The sequence below is a fragment of the Canis lupus genome, chromosome X (assembly GCF_048164855.1).
Source record: "Canis lupus baileyi chromosome X, mCanLup2.hap1, whole genome shotgun sequence".
NCBI lineage: Eukaryota > Metazoa > Chordata > Mammalia > Carnivora > Canidae > Canis > Canis lupus.
The window spans coordinates 75,694,818-75,717,805 of record NC_132876.1 but is presented as its reverse complement, the minus strand read 5'-3'; the positions used below and the strand labels follow the sequence as shown (position 1 = coordinate 75,717,805).

Sequence of the window (22,988 nt, the reverse complement as noted above, 5' to 3'; positions counted from 1 at the left end):
ATTTATCTTCTCTGTTCTTCTCCATCTGCTTATTAGCTCAACATCTGAGGGCTTAGTTATAAATTTTTTTTTTTGCCTTGAAGAGCCTGCTATAACACATGCCATCTTGTTCATTTTATTCCTGAGCTCACTGCCCTCTGAAGCCTGATTTCAGGGATAAAGGAAAGGAAAGCCAGAGCAAACTGATAAAGGCCTATCAGATGAGGCCAGTGCCCTTTGTGCCCAGTTGGAAAGCTGGGACAGTAAGTTGGTCCTAAGGGTCAGCATATGTTCTGGATCAGAGTGTGTCCCACAGGGATGTGTACCACAGGTGTGTTCAAATGTGTCTCATAGGGAGAGGGTGGTTTGTCCAAGTAAGTCCTTAAAAGTGCATCTCAGGGATAGAGTGTATGTCTTGGGAGTAGAACATATCTGAATGTGCATCTCAGCATGCCCTATGTGTATTTGGGTGTGTAGTTGTGTTTTATATGCATGCATGTATGTCCACACATACAAATTTACATAAGAACGCATCATGTTTGTCTTTGTGTGTATACCATGCCTGTATGGAGTATGTCCAAGTGTGAGTATATCCCATGGTTAACTAAACGTGTATGCTCCAAGCATGTCAGTGTGAAAGTGTACTCCACACGTGTATTCCATATACCTCCCAAATATACCTCACAGAAAGAAAACCTCCAAACTGAACATGAAGGACCATAGCATCTATGGCCACACTTCTGCATTTGGCAAGGCCTCTCATGCATCCCTGGATGATATAATTTTTGAGTGGACGTACCATAGGCCAAATAGATGTATCTGAATTGCCAATTAGTTCAATGCCAACCTAGCCAGAATTATCTAGTGGCATCTATCTGGTTTTATCTGCTACTGACTAGCTTTTATAATAAGACCTAGATAGAATCAAAGTGCAAAAGGCATCTTTAGAACAATCTCCTTGCCCAAGACCACTTGGTATAGGTGGATTGATAACAGTTAACTACATGCTAAGCTCTTCCTTGCACACCTCTGCTTTTAAGAGGAGCACTGATCTGAGTCAATATGAGCAATTCTCTGAGTTTCAATTTCCTTAGCCATAAAATGGGACATAATCCTGGCCTTGCTCACTTTATACGGTTGTGGAGACAGGACAATGTGGCAGGACTATACAATAGCTCTTACCTTCTTGCTCTGCCCCCTGGAGCAACAAGAATCTTCCAAACAAAATGATGCAGACAATGTGAAGAGTGTTTATTTGTTCTAAGTAGGTCGTTTGCGAGAAGCCTACAATTTCTAAAACAAATCTTAATCATATCATGAGAACCCACTCCTGCTCATCACAAATCCTAGCCAAGGACTTAAGGGCCAAGAATTGACTTTTAATTGCCAAGTGCCTAGATGGTTCTGATTTGATGGACTTGAGAAGGCACTAAATAAAAACACAGTTAATTCTGGCTTTCTTCCAAGCTCCTCTTTTAGTTTTGCAGGAGACAGGGAGAGAGAAAGCCAGTCTGCTATTCATAGCAATATGTGTGTGGCCTAGTGGGGGAGATGGAGCTGAGGGTAAATAAAAGAAAGCTTCCTATAAAAAAAATTCCAGCTATCCACCAAGGACCTAAGACATGTGCCAGGTCATAGGACTTTTATACTTTTAAGTGAGGGAAGTAAAATAGAGTCCTTCATGCTGTGATGGAGAAATAAGGCAAAAATACAATGGTATTTGTTCAAGGTCACCCAGTAACTAAGTTCATCTTTGTAAGCCCCTCTTAATTTATGTGCATGTCTTTCATTAACAAACCTTTAAAAAGGACCTACTGAGTGTCAGTTCCCTCCATTATAGCAGTCACACAGATTTCTGCCCCAGAGAGTTCTCAGGGATTTTCAGCACCAATTAACAGAAAAAAAAACTAACTCAAAGAATCTAAGTACCTTGTCCAAGGACACAGAGCTAAAATATGACAGTTTACTAGTTCAGTCACCCTTTGCTTCCCATCACACCACACAGGTTTCCCTCACCATCCCTGAAAGTCAAGAGCAGCTTGTAAGTCACAGGCCCAGAAACTCACATCCTTGCTAGGCAACGTTCTAGTTCCAGTACTACTACAAACATACTGTGTTTCCTTGGGCAAGTCCCTTCTCTTTCTGGGCCTAGTTTTCCAGCTTCCACAATGAGGGAATTAGATTCAGAACAGCTGCAATACTCCTTTTCTAGAAGATACAGCTGTCTGGAATGACTTTAAATGGCACTAGAACTTCCAGAGTTTGAACCCAGATCAGTTACATGATAACTCTTTGAGCCTCATTTTTCTCATCTGTAAAATGATAATCCCTGCCTTTCCAACTTCACAGGGCCACAGAGATCAAGCAAGATAATTTGTAAAACCCAATGATCAGTGTATGACAATGTTCAAGAGGGAGAGTCAAGAATCAAGTGAGCATCACTAGCTCCAGTTGCCTTTCTCTAAATCCAAGCACAGAAAGTGTCTATGTGCATTCTGTGCAATAAATCTTCCTGAGCCCTCCTGTGCAGTTCAACCTAGATTCTTAAGACAAACACCTCGCTGGTTGCAAGATCCAAAAGAAATTAAGAAGTCCTTCTACTCCCTTTGGGCCCTAAGCATAATTTTGCCTTTGTTCTGAGCCCTCCCTTTATACTAGGTCTACCACAGCCTCTCCTAGGGATGCCTGGCTCCCCCCTGCCTGCCTCTTTCTCAATGCCAAAGCACCCACTACTGCCCAGCCCTCCTGCCAACCAGAAGGGTTCACAGAGGGAGGAGGAAGGAAGAGAGTGGGTGGAGGAGAGGCTGTGGGAGGTACAGCTAAAAGTAGCTGCTGTTTTTAGACACCACATTCTGAGGGGGTGGAGGGTGGGCTCTTAGCACATCCTTCCTGCAGCCAGCTGGGCATGGAGGTGCATGGCTCCCCCTCCTCTAATGAAGGCAGGCAGGCAGAGACCAGAGCTGCCAGAACTAGTCCCAGAGCTGGCTATGGATATGCAGTGCTGGCCTCTTCTGGGCCCTGAGGGTGGATGGTTGCACAGAACAGGGCTGCATCTAGGGCTCCCCTGCTCAGGAGAACTAATGTTGTCTGCGGGAAATTCTATGATTCCTCGTTCCTCATCTCACTGCCTGGTACCCCAAGGGCTACTGACAGGCCTGCTCTCCTCCAGGAGGTTATATAATACTACTGTTTTCCCAGTTTCTCTGTCAGCTTGCTTTCTCCAGCCAGATTTGAGAGGTTATTCAGGTCTCTGATCCAGCCAAAAGAGCCCTGAGCCAGCACCCTATAACAGAGGTAGCAGGTTACAGAGGATAAAGGCTTGATTTGAGGAGTCAGGAACCCATGCCCATCACTGAAACCTTGGACAAGTCCCTTTTCCCTTCAGTGCCTTAGTTTTCTCACTTATAAAATAGGAAATAGAAAAGGGAAAGGGAGGCATGTTGCAGATCTCCAAGGCATTCTGAAAGAACCCTCTCCACCCCACCAAAGCTGTCCTATCTTCCAAGCAGTCTGTCTCTCACTGGGCAGGGCCATCCCTACTCTCTTAATCCCAATTCCCCTAGTAACTAAGGTCTGCACTGGCAAGATGATTACCTCAAGACTCTGTCTTCCACCTCTGGCCCTAGGCCCATTTCAACCATATTAGTTCTGCTTTTTCCTGTTCTATATAGAAGTTTCTGGCTCAAATTTCATTTGAGAACATGGTTATTCTGTTGAATCCACTCCTCATTAAATCCACTCTTGAACTTACCTTCTAAGCTTCCTCCTGAGTTTCCCTCTATATTAGTGGAACCCTTTCAGTTCTGAGTCATGACCGCATTATGACCAGGGTCCACTATGCAGACTAAGCTAGAAGAAGTGCAGGATGTGGTATCAAGAGTCCTGGGTTCTAGGTCAAGATCTACCACTTCCTGAACTGTGTGATCTTGAGTAAAACACTTAATCTTTTATCTATAAGAGGCAGTTCAGGAAGCTTAGAAGAAAGGGGGAAAGGGCCAACCTGGAGGAAAAGGAAATATTAAGGGAAGGATGTGTTTGAGGTAAGTTCTTTCTTGCCCTTATCATTCTTCTGTGCTAGTTTCCCCCTGACAAAAATTGGCCATTTGGTCTTTGAGCATCAAGGTCAAGAGTTGGTAGCAGAGAAGAGGGCAAGTTATGCATCTATAGCAGAGACATAGTGTATGGAAGGCAGACCTTCAGTAGGAAATAAAAACACTGGAAATGGCCTTAGAACCCCTGGATGCCAGGCATAGCTATAGCTCTGTTCCAACCTTGCTGCCAGAACTTGATCAAGGCCCTTCCCCACTAGGCCTCAGTTTCCGTGTCATTATAATGAGGAGTGGATTCAACATAAGAACAGAGCCAAATACAATTAGGAAGGCAAGTCTATTACCCCCAAAATTACCTTATATATTCCAAGTCTGCTAAAAGGGATCTTTGGATTACCTGCCGGTTTTGAATAAAAATATTCTTAATCATTTTGATAATTTTTATTAATTACAAAGTAAGCATATGTCATTAGAGCCAGAAGAAATCTGTGAAGCTATCTAATCCTCCTAGCCTTATTTGCAGATGAGGAATCCAAATTTTAGAGGGGAGAAGTAATTTACCCAAGGTCACCCAGCAAATGAACAGAATCTCCCCCACTATTATAGCAAATGCACAGGGACTTTTTCCTGAATGGTTCAAACCATCTCATGGCTGACAATTTTAAACCCAAAAAGGTCCCCAGACCTCTTTGGGGTTGAGTCCTTTTCAGACTGGGTACGAGTCCCTCAAATTTGTCAAGGCCCCCACAATCCTAGAATAAAATCTCACCATCTGCAAAGTCTGCCTATTCACATGTGTGATAAGCTAGATTCAGGCTGATCTGACATTTCCTTTCAACATAGCAGTCATTCTCATCCCTGGATGTTTTCCTGTCACCTCACAGAGCTTTTAAAAAATATTGATGCCAAGGCCTCATCAGATCTCCCCAAGAGATTCTGTGAATTGTTAGTATTGTTAACTTCTCAGGTGATTCCAATGTGTAGCCAAGGTTGAGAACCACTGGTTAATAGAAACAATTCCGCCAACAAAGGGAAACATGCACAAACATTTTCTTGAACTTTTTGAAAACCAATTATATTGTTTTAAAGCTACATCTATGATGTCCTGTTTTTCCAAAAAGGGGAAAACAAACTGATGGTACACAGAATCTACAGTTGTGTGCACTAGCCCTCAGCAAATCCTGGGCCCAGTTAAGAAACACAGTTTAAAAAAAAAAAAAGAAAAGAAACATATAGTTTCTGGGTACTGAAAAAAAATAGGGAATTCTGGAGCCTGCAATAGGATTTACCAGGATTAACATGCCAACTGGACTCATACTCCTTTTTCTGATGAGGTCATTGGTTTGGTAGATGATTACTATTAACCTAGTATACACTTGATGTCTACAGAGCATACAGCAAATCTCTCATGCCACATTATCCTCATTAACACATCAGTAGGATAAATGATGGTAAAATCCAGTGGATTCTGCACTTGCTGACCAGATATATACAAAATTAACACTGTAACTCCAAGACGGGACTCTGGTGAAATTAACTCCAACATATTGAACATTTTTTTGGATCAATAATTCAGATTATACTTATTCAGTTTCCAAACAATGCAATGCTAGAAGAAACTGCTAATTTGTTTCATGGCATAAAGAAAAAGTAATTAACCCTCCCCCCCAAAAAAAAACATGAATAGGCCAACCAAATGAAATAAAGTTTAACTGATGCAATACTAGAAGGGACTGTTAATTTGTTGCACAGTATAAAGAAAAAAATTTAAAGCCCATAAGAAGTTAGAATTGACTAACCAAACAAAATAAAATTTAATGAATATGGCTCAAAAAAACCAATTCCACAACAGAATAGAAGCCTGGACTAGACAGCAAAGCGTTTCAGCCTATAGTCCAAAAAGGTAATATAGTGGTTCTTAATGCTGACTGCATGACTCTGGGGAGCCTTAAATTTTTAATTTAGGGGGGGAAAAAGCTGCCAGGGACCTATCCTACACCAATTAAATCAGAATTTCTCAGAGTGTGGACCTGGTATGGATATTTAAAAACCCCCCAACTGATCTGAATGTTCAGGGAGGGTTGAGAACCAGTAGAAGGCAACATTATTAGATATTTCACAGACAGATCAAAGTCCCTTTGTACTTGTACTTAATCCTGATCAAGTAGCCCCTGGAGTAGCATAATCAGTTCTGGGCAGCATATTTTTAAAGAAATATAGAAAAATAAGCTTTGCGCAGTGGCAGTATCGTAGCCAATGAGGTTTATCCGAGGCGCGATTATTGCTAATAGAAATATAGAAAAATAAGAGTACTTTGAAAGGAAAGACAATTGTATGAAAACTGCAATTCCTTCAAAACATTCTGTATTTTAGGCTTCACCAATACACACTGCCTTTCTCTTTAAAGATCCCAAATATTGAGTTTTCATAAGACTAAAGGGAACTCTTTGATATATATTCAAGATTAAAAAAAACATTTTACTGAATATGGAATTCTGTGCAAAATTGCTATAAGAATGAAAAGTATGAAAAAGAACTAAAAATGTGAGTAAGCTGAGGAAGCTAGTATGACTTCAGAAGTGACTCACACACCTCCCTCTCCACCTGACTTCATTCAGCTTCACACTAGCTGGGAATGATCAACTCTGACTCTCCCCACTCTCCATTTGAAAGGCAGATCTAAGTCCATCCCACCAAAGTCTCTGACCTTTATTTACCTCATCTGTAAAGCAGGAAATAACAATCATCCCTATACACTTCACAAGGCTGATGTGATGCACAAAATTTAGAAAAGATGTGAACTTGCTATGTAAGCTCCACAGACCCATGCACTGACAAGGGATTACTAGTACTATCATTACTGGACTGTATCCCAAGTCTTCTCTATCCTCTAGGCCCTTTTCCCTTAATAGCCATATTGTGCTTTGGTGCCAGGGCAAAGCATGTTTAACTAAATGTTCTTGAGAGCTAGACCCACCTAATGACAGGAGACACGCTGGGCAGATATCAGAAGAACTAGCTTTGATCAATGATTCTTAGAAAGCCAGAGCCTCAGTTTGCCTAGAACAAGTTGCAGAACTAGAACTAAGAGCTAGAGAGTATAAGATTCCTTGCATCCATCCCACTTCTTGGGGCAAAGCTGCTAGGGCTGGATCCAGAAGCTTTGTGTAAGATCTTCTGAGGACATAGTTAATTTGGGAGAATAGTTTCAATTCTCAATTATGTCCTTCTCCAGAGCAAACACTCCACAAGCCTAAGGGAGCAGGGGCCACAATAACAGACAAAGGCCAGGAAGACATGGCTTGGCTCCATTCCTGCAACTGTGAGACTGTGCTCTCTAGTCATAGCCAGGCACTCTCAATCTGGGCCTCACCACAGGGCAGAAGAGGTTCACTGGGATCTCTCAACTCCCTAAAAACTTAATCACCCACACAAGTGAATGAGACAATCAGCCAAGGCCCAAGACCTGTTCACCAGGCCCACAATCAAAATGGCCTTCCTAATTTGCCCAGCCTTCCCATTTGGAAACTACTCAGAGACCACTGACATAGAAACAAAATCCCCCAAATTCCACACTGCAGTCTGCCTGGGCAGGGTTCCCTAAGCCACAAACAAAATTGGGGCAAACTAGGCAACTGCTTCCTACCCCCACCAATGGGGGGAAAGCACTGCTCAGTTTATTCCCACTATACTATCCCTTCACCTCCTCCCTGCCTCAGCCAAAAGTCAGAGTGAAAAAAATATTTTTCAGGGTCTACAGACTTCTTTGCACTAAAGCTGGACTGTGAAATGATTCAGTCAATCTTAAGAAGCCGTTTGGAGGAAAGGAGAAAGGAATTTGAACCCAGGAATTTTCCAATAAACAGTCCCCATGGCTGGAATGAGGCTAGGCTCTGTATGCCTTCTGTGGATATGTTTTCTAGGCACTTGCAGGCAATGAGGCTCTTGCTTTTTCTTTGTCCGCTTCCCCAAAAGCATCTCTCCAAGTCTTTATAGGCTCCAGCGCCCTTTCTCCAGAGGCCTTCGTGCCTGGGCCTTTAAAGGGTGGGCTCTGGAGCTCGGCAGGAGCTGAGTGACGTAGGAGGTTGCTAGGATACTGATAAAGGGCTGTTCTTGAATCCCCAGGAGGAGAGCTGGGAGGGAAAATTTCTGAGCTGGAATTTTGTCCTAAAAGCAAAAGCTTATCCATTATCCAAGGAGGTCAGAGAGGAGGAAAGGAAGCTAGAAACTTGGGAAAAGTTGGGACACTCAGAGATGAAAAGTCCTCTTCTCTTCCCACTCCTCCTTCTCCCACCACCCGCCCACTTTGAGCAGGCTAGAGGAGGCTGTTATCAGAGGGGAGAATAAATGAAGAAAGGAGAGGGAAGAATAAAATGTTAAAATGTAGAAGGTTCCTTCCACTCCTCTGGGATGCATTTTTCATTTTCTCCCACTCTTTTCTTTTTGCATATCCTCACAAGTCTGAAGGAGAAATGCCAAACCTTTAGGATTCACACAAGTAAAAAGTCACACTGCCAACTTTGGTTCTCTACTTCCCAAACTCCCTTTTAGCTGCTCTTGGGTGGCCTGCCATCTGGCTAGCAACATCCCCTTATTTACCTATAGATAAGTTAATTTGAAAAATGTTTACCCATTTTGTCAGTTAAATTACTGATGGAAAGGCTCAGTCAAGCAACCCCTTTAGCCTAAGGGGTTGTGCGGTGGGGGCAAAGTATTGTAGGGAAAATACCCATCCATTCTGGTGCCAGTCAAATCTTTATAGGCTCTAGCACAAGGAGGCCATTCAGAACTATGGAACACTCAATGCATGCCCTGCTGCTTTTCCTCATTCTTAGCACAACCAACCCCTACCCACATTCAAGAGTGTGCACCCTCTCCTCTCCACACATATGGAAGGGTGTGCATACACACCCACAAACATACTGCCACATATCCTACACACATACATTTCCAAAGTTTCTCTGCCAAGGGTCTGTCAGGCACTCAGAGACGAAGGTTGTGGCATTTCATGACACTACTTTGCCACAAACCTGGCTCAAAGACTAGCCTTAGAGAACCCTTGTCCCCTTAAGGGGAAAAAAAAGCAAAAAGCATTCCATTGTTGTAGTCCAGTTTTCTTCCCACATAGCTAGATAAAAAAAAAATCTCTTAGGTACAATTTAAATTTCTCCAGATACCAGCAACCAGGTATTCTTCCCCCTCCCCATCACTCATTGATTAATATTTAATTTTCTTTTTTTACTTGTTCTTTCCAGTTCATCTCCCTCTGATTTCAAGTGCCTATGGGCTCCCAAAATCATTGAATGCAATAACCTGGAGGTCACCTAGTCCAACCATCCCCAAGTGCCAATGTTATAGGGAACCCCAAACACATTGAGAAGGAAAAAAATGCCCAAGGTAAAATAACTACTCAAAAGAGAGAACCCAAGTATGTAGCTGATCAGCCTAGATATTTTCTAGTCCAACATGTCTCTAAACAAAGTGCCCAACCAAAATAAAAGCTTACTTTATAGAATATCTCTGGAGGTAAGGGTATGTAGTGGGACGGGGGAATCACAAGATTCTCTTTGCAAAGAAACAAGTTCAGTTCAATCCAGCCCCACTCCCAACAAAAGAACCAAAGAGTAAATAACAAGAATCAATACCACCAAACTTCCCAGATCATGCTTATACCATGGTACCAACAGAATTAAAAAAAAAAAAAAAAGTCTTTAAGTCTTTTACCCACACAGAGCCAAGAGCACACCCTGGGGCTCAAAACCTCTTCTGAGGCCATTAAATAATCCTCTCTGGGTTCTGAGATCAGGACAATTTCAAGAGCTCCCTTCACAGTTCCCTTCCCTTCATAATCATTTCCAAAGAAACTGAACAACAGGACATGGAACTTGACAGCACAATGCAGGCAGATTTGTACATCACACATGAGCAGCCACCCACACGGGTGTAGGGGAAACATGCATGTAGACTGTATGCACCTGATTCATTGCTACATGGGCCAGAAACAGCACTATTTCAAGTCAGGTAAACACAGAATGAGAATACCTGCCAATTAGCGGATGGGGGTAGGGGGATAATAAATATCATGCACATTGGCAGCAGAGATAATCTTTTCCTGGCTTTTCCAAAGGCGCTTTCTCAGCAAAAAGAGAAAAATAAAAATAATAGCAATAGCAATAGCAATAATGACAGCAACCACCACCACTACCATCTAATACAGACAAGCAAATATATGTCAAAATTGAATGTTGTTTCTAAATCATGTTTTCCCCAGCTCTCATCCCATTCCATCCAGATTTTGGGGGGGATGTGGGGAGGAGTGCTCAAAACTCTTAATTTAGCATGATACATACTTTCATTTTATTATGGAAATCTTTCAATTAGAGAGACCTCTGATCTTTAAAGAACAAGGAAGCAAACAAAACCCACCACTTTCTCATTAGCACTAGCAAATTCTATTTTAAATGCAGTTCAGGAACATCATTGCAAATAAGATTATCCAAAAGAGGCATATACAAATACTATTATTCCCAAGGTGGGTAAAGAGTTAGCTTTTGTTGTTTGTTAGAGGACACAGAGAGAAAATCCACAAACTCAAATCCAGGGGTACAATCTTCTTTGGGAAAAGGAACCCAAACAGCTCTTGTCAGTGTCTCGTCTTGCCAATTCATAAAGATCAGAGAAGGCTTCTATGTCTCAGTCCATAATTCCAAAGAAACTGACATTTAATGCCTTAAGAAATGTTTTTAAAGGTGGCTTCTTTCCAAATTGGAAACTATGAATTGAACCATGGACAGCACATTGAGTCAAAGGACAATCACCAACTGCCAGCTCAATTCACCCCACTATATCACTTCTCAAATTCTCACTTCTCATTAGAAACTAAAGAACCATTTTCCCTAAACTCATTCTTTGTATCAATTTTTTTCCTCTTAACATTCAATGTAGGACTGTCTTTCCTAAAATGTCAAAAATCCATCACACTCTTCCCACAACAACCCTTGTCCAAAAACAAACCCAAATTCACTCCCGATGGCAAGAGAAAATTTTTGACAAAAATTTCCTGATGGAATTTAAAGGTAGCTTTCAAGAAAATGAATTGACAAAACACAAACAGCAAGGCCACTGTTAAGGATGCAGATCTTGCTCCATGAACGTCACATAGATGGAGAATGCACACACATGCAGACTTAAATAGAATGCATTTCTTCATCAACAATTTTACTCAAGCAATAAGCAACTACATTCACAGGCATATTTAAAAGACAAGACATGACAAAAGATTTAGGGAGAGATAATATACCAACGTCATACATATCACAGCGAGGCCATGTTGAAGCTCAAAACGTTTTCCCCCCTGAGTAAAAATTCTTGCTCTTTCCCTTTCTTTCCCTGTCTCTGTCTCTTTTTTATTCTCGGTGGTCTCGGGATGAAATCAAAGCGAGAGTTCGCAACAGCTCAGGAAGCTGGACTCCATTCAGCGCGTTCCCAGGAAAAACATGAGTATGACATTGACAAGCAGGAGGACTACAATCACGGCAAAAACAACTACAGTTTGCACATCCAGGGTCATGGTGCAATGCAGAACACTGTAGTGTTCCAAGTGGGGGGCCGGCAGATTGGGAGATGTCAGTCTCTGTTCTGTCAGACTGTCCATACAGCCACCATGCTAGAAAGGAGAGGAGGAAGTCTGAGGGTTGGGGAAGGGCTGGGTTTGGCGCCCGAGTTTGGTATGGGGTGGGGGGATGGGGACAGGGGAGATTGCTTTCTCCCTCCTCAGGATTAAGCTGATCTTTCTTCCCTAGCTGAGAAATCTTAGCTCGCGCTGAAGTCAGCAGAGTCCAGCATTCTCTCTCGGGCGCCAAGGAAAAGGCAAAATTCTGGCTTTCAAAGGGAAAGGCGGGAGGAACCAGTGCGAGGTTCTCCGGCGCGGGCTCGGTTGTCTGTCCGGACGTGCGTCTGTCCACCTGCCTGGCTACAGGTCAGTCTCGGTCTCCCCTACACCCTCTAGGTCGCTCGCTTTCCTAGCCCCTTCGTTTTTCTAGCCTGCTAGCTTGCTTGTTCTCTCCGCGGGGGTCCCAGCTACCAGCCTCTCATTTAAATCCTGCCTCGCTGGCTCTCTCCCTCTCCTCTCCCCACCCCCCAGCCTGTAGGCGGTGTTTTTATTCACCTAGTGACTGTGGGCGCCTGCGTGGGGCGCGGCCGGAGCTGCTGACAGTTCCCTCGGCCAATAGCTGATGCTGTAGTCGCGCGTTTACTCGCTGGGTGGGGCGGGACTTCAGCTGGCGTGCTAGCGCCGTCAGCCAATCAGAGAACTAAAGCTTCCCCTGCCCCCGACCCACTAGCGCGAGGTAATGATGGCTGGCTCTAACGTAGGTGTGGGGAGCTTGTTGGGAGTGGGTTGACAGAGACACTGGGAGAGGAAAAGGGAGGGTGCGCACAGAAGTGGGAGGAAAGGAAAGGGCGTGGCAAGGAGGGAGGGACGGAGGAATAAAGGGAAGACTATGGAAAGCAGGGGAAAAGAGAAGGAAAAAAGGGAAGGATGGAGATGAGATAGGGGTAGGTGAAGAATGAGAAGGATGAAGGAAAATAAGGGAAAAAAGGTTGAAGAAGAGGGACAAGGAATGGGAAAAAAGGGATAGGTAGGTGGGGAGGAGCCATGCCTTAGCACCCAGTTTTTTTGGAGTCTGGGCCAAGGAGGAAGCAAAGGTTTCTTTGGCCACTCCCTAAGTATTTTCAGGCAACTCATAATTAGCTATACACACACGTTCAAAAAACCATTGCTGTCACAGAACCACAAGGAAAGACTACAAGTTATCCAAAATCCAATTCTGTTTGGCTTTCTCTGAGACCCCTGTACTTGCAGGTCAATTTCCTTTCCTTTTTATGGTTTCTTTAGACTATGACTGTTTGCATTCTTCAACAAACTGGGTACTATGAAGAGAAGCCAACTTCGCAGTTGAAACAGCCTCTACAAAACTTGTAATATGCTTGAAATCACTGCTGTACTCTGTATCTTGACCCTGTGTCTGGAACTAGGGAAAAAGCCCTGGACTAGAAGACAGAAAGGTTTCAGATTTATTTCCAGCCCTACTTCAAGCTTGCTTTATGACTTTCAGCAACTCCTTTCCCCTCTCTTAGCCTCCATCTCCCTTCTGTCACATGAGGACTTAGACCTACTTGAAAATTCAGTGAAACCTCTGAAACCTCACCTCAGAAAAAATATATGCAATTTCAACAGGCTTCAGGGCCCTCAAAAACCCAAGACTCCCTTATACAGATCTCTAAGGGCCCATCTTCCTCTTACATCCTAGGACTGTAGAAGTGAACAGATAGATATTTGTGGAGGGAGGCAGAAAATAGATTAGCCAGGAATAGAACAAATTAAATTCTGGAACTCCTAGAATACCATAGACTCTAAGAGGAATGAGAATTGCTATTTATTCTCTAGAAATAGTTGAGGCTAGAACAGTCACCCATCTTAACTAGATGACTCAAAATTCTGAATGAATGCAGGTCATAAACAAAATGGCTCCTAGCCCTACAAGACAGAATAAAACCCAAAGAAGTCCCAACTTCAAAGTTTTGGGTTTATAACACCATCTATGAATGACTCATGCCAAAACAAACATAAAACCCTGAATCAGATCAAGCTTCTAGATCAATTATCAATTTACGGAACACACAGAGGACAGAAAAACATATTAAACTGCATATTAAACTGCATATGGAGATAGAGAAAAAAATAAAATACAGGACCAACAACCTGGATTTTTAACAAATAAACAAAAATGTGACTCAGGTGGAACTTTGTGTGTGTGTCTGTGTGCTTGTGCACACACACATTTGTGATATTCATGAAACAACTGGAAATTTGAACAGACTGAACACTTAATAGGAATAACTATTAATTGCTTAGCTGTCATAACTATATTGTGGCAAAGTTTAACAAAATGGGGGCAATAGGAGTAATCTTTGTGACCTTGAATTTGGCAATGGTTTCTTAGATATGACATGAAAAACACAAGCAACAACAACAAAATATATAAATTGGACTTCATCAACATTAAAAACTTTTGTCCTTCAGGGGATCCCTGGGTGGCTCAGCAGTTTAGCACCTGCCTTCAGCCCAGGCTGTGATCCTGGAGTCCCGGGATCGAGTCCCACATCGGGCTCCCTGCATGAAGCCTGCTTCTCCCTCTGCCTGTGTCTCTGCCTCTCTCTCTCTCTCTCTCTGTCTCTAATGAATAAATAAAATATTTTTAAAAAAATTTTGTGCTTCAAAGGATACTATCCAAAGTATGAAAAGACAACCCACAGAATGGAAGAAAACATTTGGAAATTACATATCTGATAAGAAATTTGTACCTAGAATATATAAAAAGCTCTTACAAATCAATTATAAAAAGAAGAATAACCCAGTTAAAAAGTTGGCAAAGGTTCTCAATAACATTTTCCAAAGAAATGGTCAATAAGCACAGGGAAAGATGCTCAACATATTAGCCATCAGAAGAATGCAAATCAAATGCAGGAAATGCAAATGCAGGATATTTACTATAACAATATTTGTAATAAGATACCCCAAGAATGGTTATAATAAAAAAGCTGGATGTGGAGAAATCAGAACCATCATAATACTGCTGGTCAAAATGCAAAATGTTGAAGCCACTTTGGAAAACAGTCTGGTAGTTCCTCAAAAAGTTAAGCATAGGGTTACTATTCCACTTCTATGTATATACTTAAGAGAAGTGAAAAAAAATGTCCACACAAAATCTTGTGCATGAACATTCATAATAGCATTACTCACAATAGCCAAAAGATGGAAAAAACTCAAATGTCCATCAACTGGTGAATGGATTAACAAATGTGGTATAGTCATATGATGGAATATTATTCAGCCATAAAAAGGACTGGAGTACTATTATTGCAACAATATAGATGAACTTTGAAAATATTGTAAGTAAAAAAGCCAGACACAAAAGACTTTTGTATGATGCCATTTATATGAAATGTCCATATAATTATAGTTTAATGAGGCTTTTGTTTCATTTATATATAAATATAAATGTGCTAGACTGTGATGTCAAATTTATTTTTTAAAGATTTTATTTATTAGACAGCACAAGTTGGGAGAGGGTCAGGGGGAAAGGGAGAAGCAGACTACCCACTGAGCATGGAGCCCAACATGGGGCTCAATTCCAGGACTCTGAGATCATAACCTGAGCCCAAGTCAGATGCTTAACCAACTGAGCCCCCCAAGGGCCCCATAAGATGAATTTCTTATAGCAGGTAATGTCTAAATAATTTGAAAGCTTCTCTGCTAGATTATGTTAAGACACGTACTAGTGATCAGGACAGTACCATATCGTAAGCAACTAGACTCTTTCTTCTTGCCTTTGTTCCTTTTTTTTAAGGTTTTATTTGAATTCCAGTTCATTAATGTATACTGTAATATTAGTTTCAGCTGTACAATATAGCGATTAAACACTTCCATACATCACAGAGTGCTCATCACAAGTTCACTCCTTATTCCCCATCACATACTTAACCTGTCCCCCCACCCACCACCCCTCCCCTCTGGTGACCCTTGGTTTATTCCACATAGTTAAGGTTGGGTTCCTGGTTTGCCTCTCTCTCTTTTTTTCCCTTTGTTCACTGTTTCTTAAATTCCACATGTGAATGAAAATATATGGTATTTGTTTTTCTCTGACTCAATTTGCTTAACAAAATATATCACATTATATCACATCTTTATCCATTCATCAGTCAATGGACACAGGCTATTTCCATAATTTGGCTATTGTAGATAATGCTGCTATAAACATTGGGGTGCATGTTTCCCTTTGGATTAGCATTTTTGTATTCTTTGGGTAAATACCTAGTAGTGCAATTGCTGGATTGTAGGGTAATTCTATTTTTAACTTTTTGAGGAATCTCCATACTGTTTTCGGTAGTGGCTGCACCAGTTTGTATTCCTACCAACAGACCAAGAGGTTTCCTCTTTCTCCACATCCTTGCCAACACTTATTGTTTCTTGTTCTCCTTGCCTTTGAAAGTGCAGTTGTATCCTATCTCCACTTCATTGTCTACTGACTCTTCAATCCACTGCAGCCTGGCTTTCACTCACATCATCTCATACAAAACTAGAATTTCTCGTGAATATAAACAAATAACCAACTTGTTACTAAATGGCATGGCTAATTTTCCATTTTTATTTTCCCTGACTTCTCTCCCTCTTGATTCCATTAATGCCTTTCTCCTTTCTGAAATGCTCCCTTTGCCATGACAACACCATCCACATGACCTGTCTGGTTATATAATCTTTACTTCCTGTCTGGGTTCTTCTTCATTCAGTCACTGATGATGAACCATGATCTCTCAGGGTTCTTCTAATCTCAGTCCCCTTTTCTTCGCATTCCGCACTTGCATTGAATGGTGGACCCATCCATTCCCAAAGTTTGAATTATCACCTACATTACACACTGGTGCACCTCCTTTCAACAAAGTACTGAACACCAGAGGGAACAAAGCCATTGCCTGCATACAGCTAACAATTCTTTGCTGATGAGTCCCAGGTAGCTCTCTTGAATTCCAGAGATGATTCTCCAACTGCCTTCTGGATATCTCTTCCTGAATATGTCACAAGAACCTCAAATTTAATAAGTCTAGAATTGAAATCTCCCATCCCTGCCAGCTTCCTCTTTCCCCGGAGTTTCCTGTCTTGTAAGAACGTCTCCTTGCAAAAAAAAAAAAAAAAAAAAAAAAAAAAAAAACCTAGTAGATATCCCTAAGTCTTGCTTCTCATTCATCTTGCTTCTGGCCAAGCAGTCCTCTAAGTCCTGGTAATTCTCTTCCTCTTTAATCTCTCTCATGTGTCCTTCCTCTGTCTCCCTGCTACTTGTATTTTTAATCAGTTCCTCATCATCTCTGATTCCATTAACATCCATTACTTGGTCTCTTGTGCTGCTCTCTCCCCCCAGTTCAGCCTCTACTCTCCTGCCCAAATTATCAAAAACAGTTCTACTCTTATCAATCCTATGGTGGATACTGTAGTTTGGTTGCTTAGGATCCATGCCACCCTCCTTCTAGCCTTCCTTTCTATATTGCTGAAAAGCTTAAAACCAAAAACCTACAACAGCCTGTCATTTCTCAGGCTCCTTTGCATCCAGCGTTCTGGATGTGATTTATTTCTGGTAATCATATGCACTCACACAATATTTGGAAGTAGGTAATGACGCAAAAGTCATATTTCTGCTGCTTCTGTTGGCAAGCAGTGATGGAGATTTTAGGGTTTTCTGCAGCCATGTTACTTTTCCATAGGCCCCAGTGTCTGGTCACTGGCCTTGTGTATTTGAGGAACCAGAGAATGGGATGATTTGATTTTATTTTGTTTGTTTTTGTTTTTATCTTCACTTTTTCTCAGTGAGGATCTAGAAGGCATAATGATACTCTAGTCAATAGTTAAGGCAGTGGCAAATTCTTGATTCCTAGACTTCAGATAAGGTGATGTTTCCAAAGCCCCTGATGCCTCACCTTGCTGTTTATGGCACAGAAAACATCTTCCCTGGTATTCTGGGAGTTATTCCTAGAAGCCTAGCCTAAAGGTTGCCCCTGCCACCCTTCTACCAATTTTAGAAGCACCTGATTTTCTGTATTAGGACTCTTTCTGCTGAGAATAACTAGAATTATTTAATTTCTGCAGCTGAAACCTGACTTACATAACTTCTTTGCTTAAAGGCCTTCCATAGCTCCCAACTGCCTTTATGACAAATTCTGAACCTTGCCAATCTGGTGTCTTTTTGTCTTTCTAACCTCAGCTTTCATCAATGCCCTCTCATTCTCCACTCTCCAGCTAGCTAAACAGAGTCTACCATAGTTCTCATAACTATCAGGTTCTCTTGCCTTGAGAGCTACACAACTGCTGCTATCCTTCCCCAGCCCCCATCTCACAACTCAACTCAAATGCCATCTCCTCCAGAAGACTTTCTCTGATATTCTTCTTTCAAAATTATTCTGTATCATACAGGATCCTGCATTTTACCCTCTTAGAACATTTATTAAACTGTATTGTAATTTTTTTTCTTGTTTGTATCCTGCACTGGACTTTGGACCACTCCTGTCTTGTTCACTGCTTTCTCTCCCAAGCCCAGCACACTGCCTAACACTTAGCAGATGCTTAATAAACATTTGCTAAATGCACGGATGTCTTCTTCATCCACTTGTTTCCACTCAGAGAATCATATCTTCCAAGAATATAAAGTAAGACATGATGAGATCGCAGAGAAAATCTAGTCTAAACACTTAGGTTCTAGGTTAGAAAACTGAGCCCAGAGAATGGAAGCAACATACCCAAGGTTACACAGCTAATTTCTGGCAAAGTAGAAACCAAAATCCTTATTTCTTGAATCTCAAAAGTACTTTTGAGAGATTTCAGACCATTGTACATGACACTTGATCCCAGCTCCATCCATGTGCAGTTAGCATTCTGAATGAAGTGACCACCCAATGCTGCTCATAATTAAAAAAATAAAAAGACGAGTCTCCCGTATTTCAAGCAGCAGCATCCCCACCCCATAGCCAACTCTTCTGATGACAAGTACTAAGAAATCAGAGAATTTGGGGTATAGCAAAATCCTACTTCCATCCTTCAATCCCTCCTGCAATATCCCCACTAAATAATTATCCAGTCTAAACTCTAACACCAACAGCAATGAAGAGGTTCTTCTCTCCTAAGACAGTCCATTCATCTCTGGGACAATCTCAGTTGGCAGAAAGTTCTTGCATCTCTTTGAGCCAGATGTTATCACCACTTCTACCACAACCACTGATGAGAAGCTAATCATTCCATGTAAATGCTGGTCTGGAATGTAAATGCTCCAAAACTCACACTGAAATTACTATAAGCACCCAGTATATTTCTCAAGATCTAAAGATCATTCATTAGATAATAATGAACACTTATAAAGGAGGGCGGGGGGTGGGGGTGAATGGGTGACGGGCACGAGCGGGGGGCACTTGACGGGATGAGCACTGGGTGTTATTCTGTATGTTGGCAAATTGAACACCAATAAAAAATAAATTTATTATTTAAAGAAAATGAAAGTGGTTACTCTATACCAGGCACTATTCTAAACCCTTTACATATATTAACTCTTAATTCTCACAAAAACCCTATGAGATAGATACTATTTATTGTTCTTATTTTATAGATGAGGGAACTGAGCCACAGTGGTTAAATAACTTGCCCAAAGTCATATAGCTGGTCAATGGTTGAGCCAGATGAAAACTCAGGCAGTCTGACTCTAAAGCCTATACACTTAGACACTGTGCTTTATAAATGCCACTAAATAATACATGTCCTATCTTCCCATAGCATCTGACAAGATGTCTCCTGGGTCACAGGAATAAACCATTTCAGTGTTCTGATCTGAATCCCAGTGGTCTACCTCCAAAGATCTCTAAGTCTTAAATCTTTGCCTTATCTCAGGGAAAAGCCAATGCCTAGTTGTCTTTTGCCTCTCATGGTTCAAATGGTTCCCAAAGTCACACCTCTTCTAGGAATCATAACCAAGGAAAGTTCCATATTTTATCCTGACCCCTCTGCTATTCACTTATTGCCATTCAGCTCCCCCCCAGTCCCCTGATAATCCCCAATGCTTGCCACAGACAGTCTGAAGATATTGAATCCTGTATGCTCATTGTTTGGGCCAGTTATATGACTAAATACTCTTGCATATTTGTGCATGTCCACTCTATTTAAGAGAATTAGCTTCACTGCTCCTCCAAAATCAGTTAAATGTAATAAACACTTATTCTTTTTTCATTATTATTAATTTGTTTTTATTAAGTAAATTCTGCCCCAGTGTGGGGCTCAAACTCATGACCCTGAGATCAAGAGTTGCATGCACTACTGAGCCAGCCAGGTGCCCCAAGAAGCACTTATTCTGATAGCAGATGGGGTATAGAGATGCTCTTAGGAAGCTTATAGTCTAGTGGTAGACATAGTCACAAACACACATAATTTGCATTTCATACAGTAAAGTGTCCTAAGCATAATCAAATAATGAATAAAATTGTTGATGGCTATAGAATTAATCATATAATTTAATACTCAAAAAGGGAATAAAAGTCATCTTCTCCCAACCTCCCTACATAGGAATCCTCTCTATATTTTGTGATGAGGTAGGGGGAATGGAAGAAGAAGGAGGAAACACCTACTTTGGGCACACATGGTGCTAGGACTTTCAACATACCATTTTATTTAATCCTCCCCAGAAGTCTGAAAAGAAGGAATTGTTATCACTATTTTAAAGAGTAAGAAACTAAGGTTCAGAATATTTATATCAATTACCCTTAGCCATACAGGTAAGATATATTTTCAAAGCCTACTGGCTCTGATGAGTTCTATCCAACAACTGCTGGAATATTTTCAGTAACAGGAAGCTCACTCTGAAGCTTTCAAAGCCATTATTTGTTTTGAGCTGGTTTCAACCATTTGTTAGAACACTATCCTCTGAGCTATACAAAAAAATCCAAGTCCTAAACAATAGTCCTCTTAAAATGTTTCAAAATATCTATCATGGGTTCAAACTCTGATTCTTCCTTAACAACCCACCCCCTGTATACATAGGCGCGCGCGCGCGCGCACACACACACACACACACACACGACTTACTCTCCAAGATAAATGTGACCATGTCTTTAAGGTCTTCCTTGTGGCATGGTATGCAACTTTCTCCAGGCTGGTTGCTCATCAGTTTGTCCAATATACCTCAGAACACATATCCAGGTGGGAGTGACAGTGGGGAGAGGGATTATCATCTCCCTTATTCTAAACACTAGTCCTTAAGAAGAACTACCTGTGAGCTCATGTTCACCTAAAATGTATGATGCTCATGTGTGCTGCTGTGTCCCCAGCATGCCTTGAGAAGCTCATGGCAAAGTGAAAAAGGCAGTGAATAAAAAGTTAAAACTTTCAGATGTAAGTCCAACCTCTGCTTCTTGGTATCTGTGTGATCTCAAACAAGTCTCTTAACTGCCTTAAATCTCAAAAGGCTATGACTTGTTTCAGTTGTAACTTAACATAAAGCACTATTTTAAAATCTCAACTGCCTTACCAAAGGTGTAAGGCATGAAGTTTGTCCCAAGTAGGGTAACCTGAGGACAAGGTGATGAGTGATTTGCTTAAATTAAATAAGGATGCACAGAATTGTTTGGCTGTGAGGGGTGGAGTTTTAGGTGGGGGGAGAATCAGACATAGGGTTAAAAATTTGACTCTGCCTGAAGACTTTTCTCCTAGCTCTCTGTAAGTTTAGCTCTTTCATCTTTTCAAAAGGAATCCTTACCTGACCACCCTCTTTGAAAGTATACCACTGCATCACTATCCTATTAAATTCCATTATCATGATGTTCTTTCTAGCCCTATCACAATATGAGAAATTATATAATTATTTGTTTATTGATTTATTGTCTCCCTTTATAAACTGTAAGCTCCACGAAGGCAGAAAACATTTTGATATTACTAAATCTCTAGCACATAGAGCAGTACTTGATATTCAACAAATATTTTTTAATGACTGAATAACTAAATGAATTAATAAATGAATGAATGAATAAAAGCATAACTGTTTTTAGGATGTAGGATGTAGTCATGGAAAATATTCTCTACTGCAGCCTGTGAATATCAACTTTTGCCCCTCCCCCACCAAAAGGCCTTTGGTAGTTAGTACTCCTCCATAAGGGAATAAGAGTTCCAGTTATAGGCTTAGAATTTCAGACCCCTTCGGTTTTCTGTTCCCAATTGGCACATACTCCACTCTAAACCACCACCCGAAGCCCTTCCCTCAAGAATCACTGCCTATACCGACCTCATGTGGCCAAAGACTGAATACATATTTGAATTAAATACCCAGGAATAGCAATTTCTTCCTGTTCCTTTACATGGATTTATTTCAAGCCTGTTTTGTAGGAGGAGAGAGGCCAAAGGGACTTATTTCAGCTCTATGTCAAGTAAGCCAGTGGACCAGACAACCTGCCTGTACTCAGGGTAGAAAGGACTAGTTGGAAAAGAGCAGCAAGGGGGATCCCTGGGTGGCGCAGCGGTTTGGCGCCTGCCTTTGGCCCAGGGCGCGATCTTGGAGAACCGGGATCGAATCCCACGTCGGGCTCCCGGTGCATGGAGCCTACTTCTCCCTCTGCCTGTGTCTCTGCCCCTCTCTCTCTCTCTCTCTATCATAAATAAGTAAAAAAAAAATTAAAAAAAAAAGGAAAAGAGCAGCAAGGATCTAAAAGCCCCTTCAGAGGAAGTACAATGCTTTCCTATCAGGCTCAGGATCTTTCTGGGGCAGCCAATCATACATCAATTCAAAACTGGGATGGACAGCGAATGCTTCCCTTAGTATAGGCCCAGTATTTAGTTTTGGAGCCTGATCTTCTGGATAGTTCCATTTTGGGGCCTCGTGACTCATTCAACCAGCTGTCCCCTATGACCCCCATTTCCAAATTATTTACCTATAGGCTTCATTTAAACAGTAAACTACTGGGCAGTCATGACAGAAAGCACTCATCATCAAATTAAGCATGAGACTTTGCTCATAGTCTCCCTTTCTCCCCCCTCACTCTCTGCTTCAGTTAAGTAGGCCAGGAAGAGCCCTAGACTTAGAATCAGTATAGCTTGACAGCTGAGAACTCAGGCACTAGAGCCAACCTACTGAGGTTCTACCTTAGTTCTGACAATTGCTGGTTGTGTGACCTGGAACAAGATACTTAATGCCTTTTTTTAAAAGTCTTTATGTTAATTCTAGTAGTTAACATACAGTGTTACATTAGCTTCAACATAGTGATTGTACAACATAGTGATTCAACAATTCCACAAATCACCCGGTGCACATCATGACAAATCCACTCTGTAATCCCCATCACCTATTTAACTCATCCCCCCATCAACCTCTCCTCTGGTAACCA

General features: G+C 41.5%; 2 protein-coding genes and 1 non-coding gene across 12 annotated transcripts in view; 1 reads left to right on the top strand and 2 right to left on the bottom strand.

Annotated features, from left to right (window-relative positions):
- ARHGEF9 (Cdc42 guanine nucleotide exchange factor 9) overlaps positions 1-22,988 on the bottom strand; it is a 211,944-nt gene that overhangs the window by 163,315 nt on the left and 25,641 nt on the right. Inside the window, exon 1 of one of the 10 annotated variants that reach the window (XM_072817439.1) lies at positions 11,340-11,480. The exons of 5 other annotated variants lie outside the window; for them this stretch is intronic. Coding sequence is in view for 4 of the 5 variants with exons in the window: in XM_072817438.1 (XP_072673539.1) it covers positions 11,333-11,341 (9 nt within the window). In the remaining variant the exon portion in view is untranslated. Of the gene's footprint in view, positions 1-11,328; positions 11,481-22,988 lie in introns of those variants that run through there. 4 more of the 10 variants (XM_072817438.1, XM_072817444.1, XM_072817437.1 and 1 more) reach the window with 4 other exon arrangements.
- LOC140628970 (U4 spliceosomal RNA) lies at positions 6,256-6,394 on the top strand. The gene has a single exon (XR_012026875.1). It is a non-coding gene; the product is annotated as a U4 spliceosomal RNA (small nuclear RNA).
- LOC140628255 (uncharacterized) lies at positions 11,503-11,682 on the bottom strand. Its single transcript, XM_072817447.1, has one exon. The coding sequence runs from the start codon at positions 11,680-11,682 to the stop codon at positions 11,503-11,505; it is 180 nt and encodes a 59-aa protein (XP_072673548.1).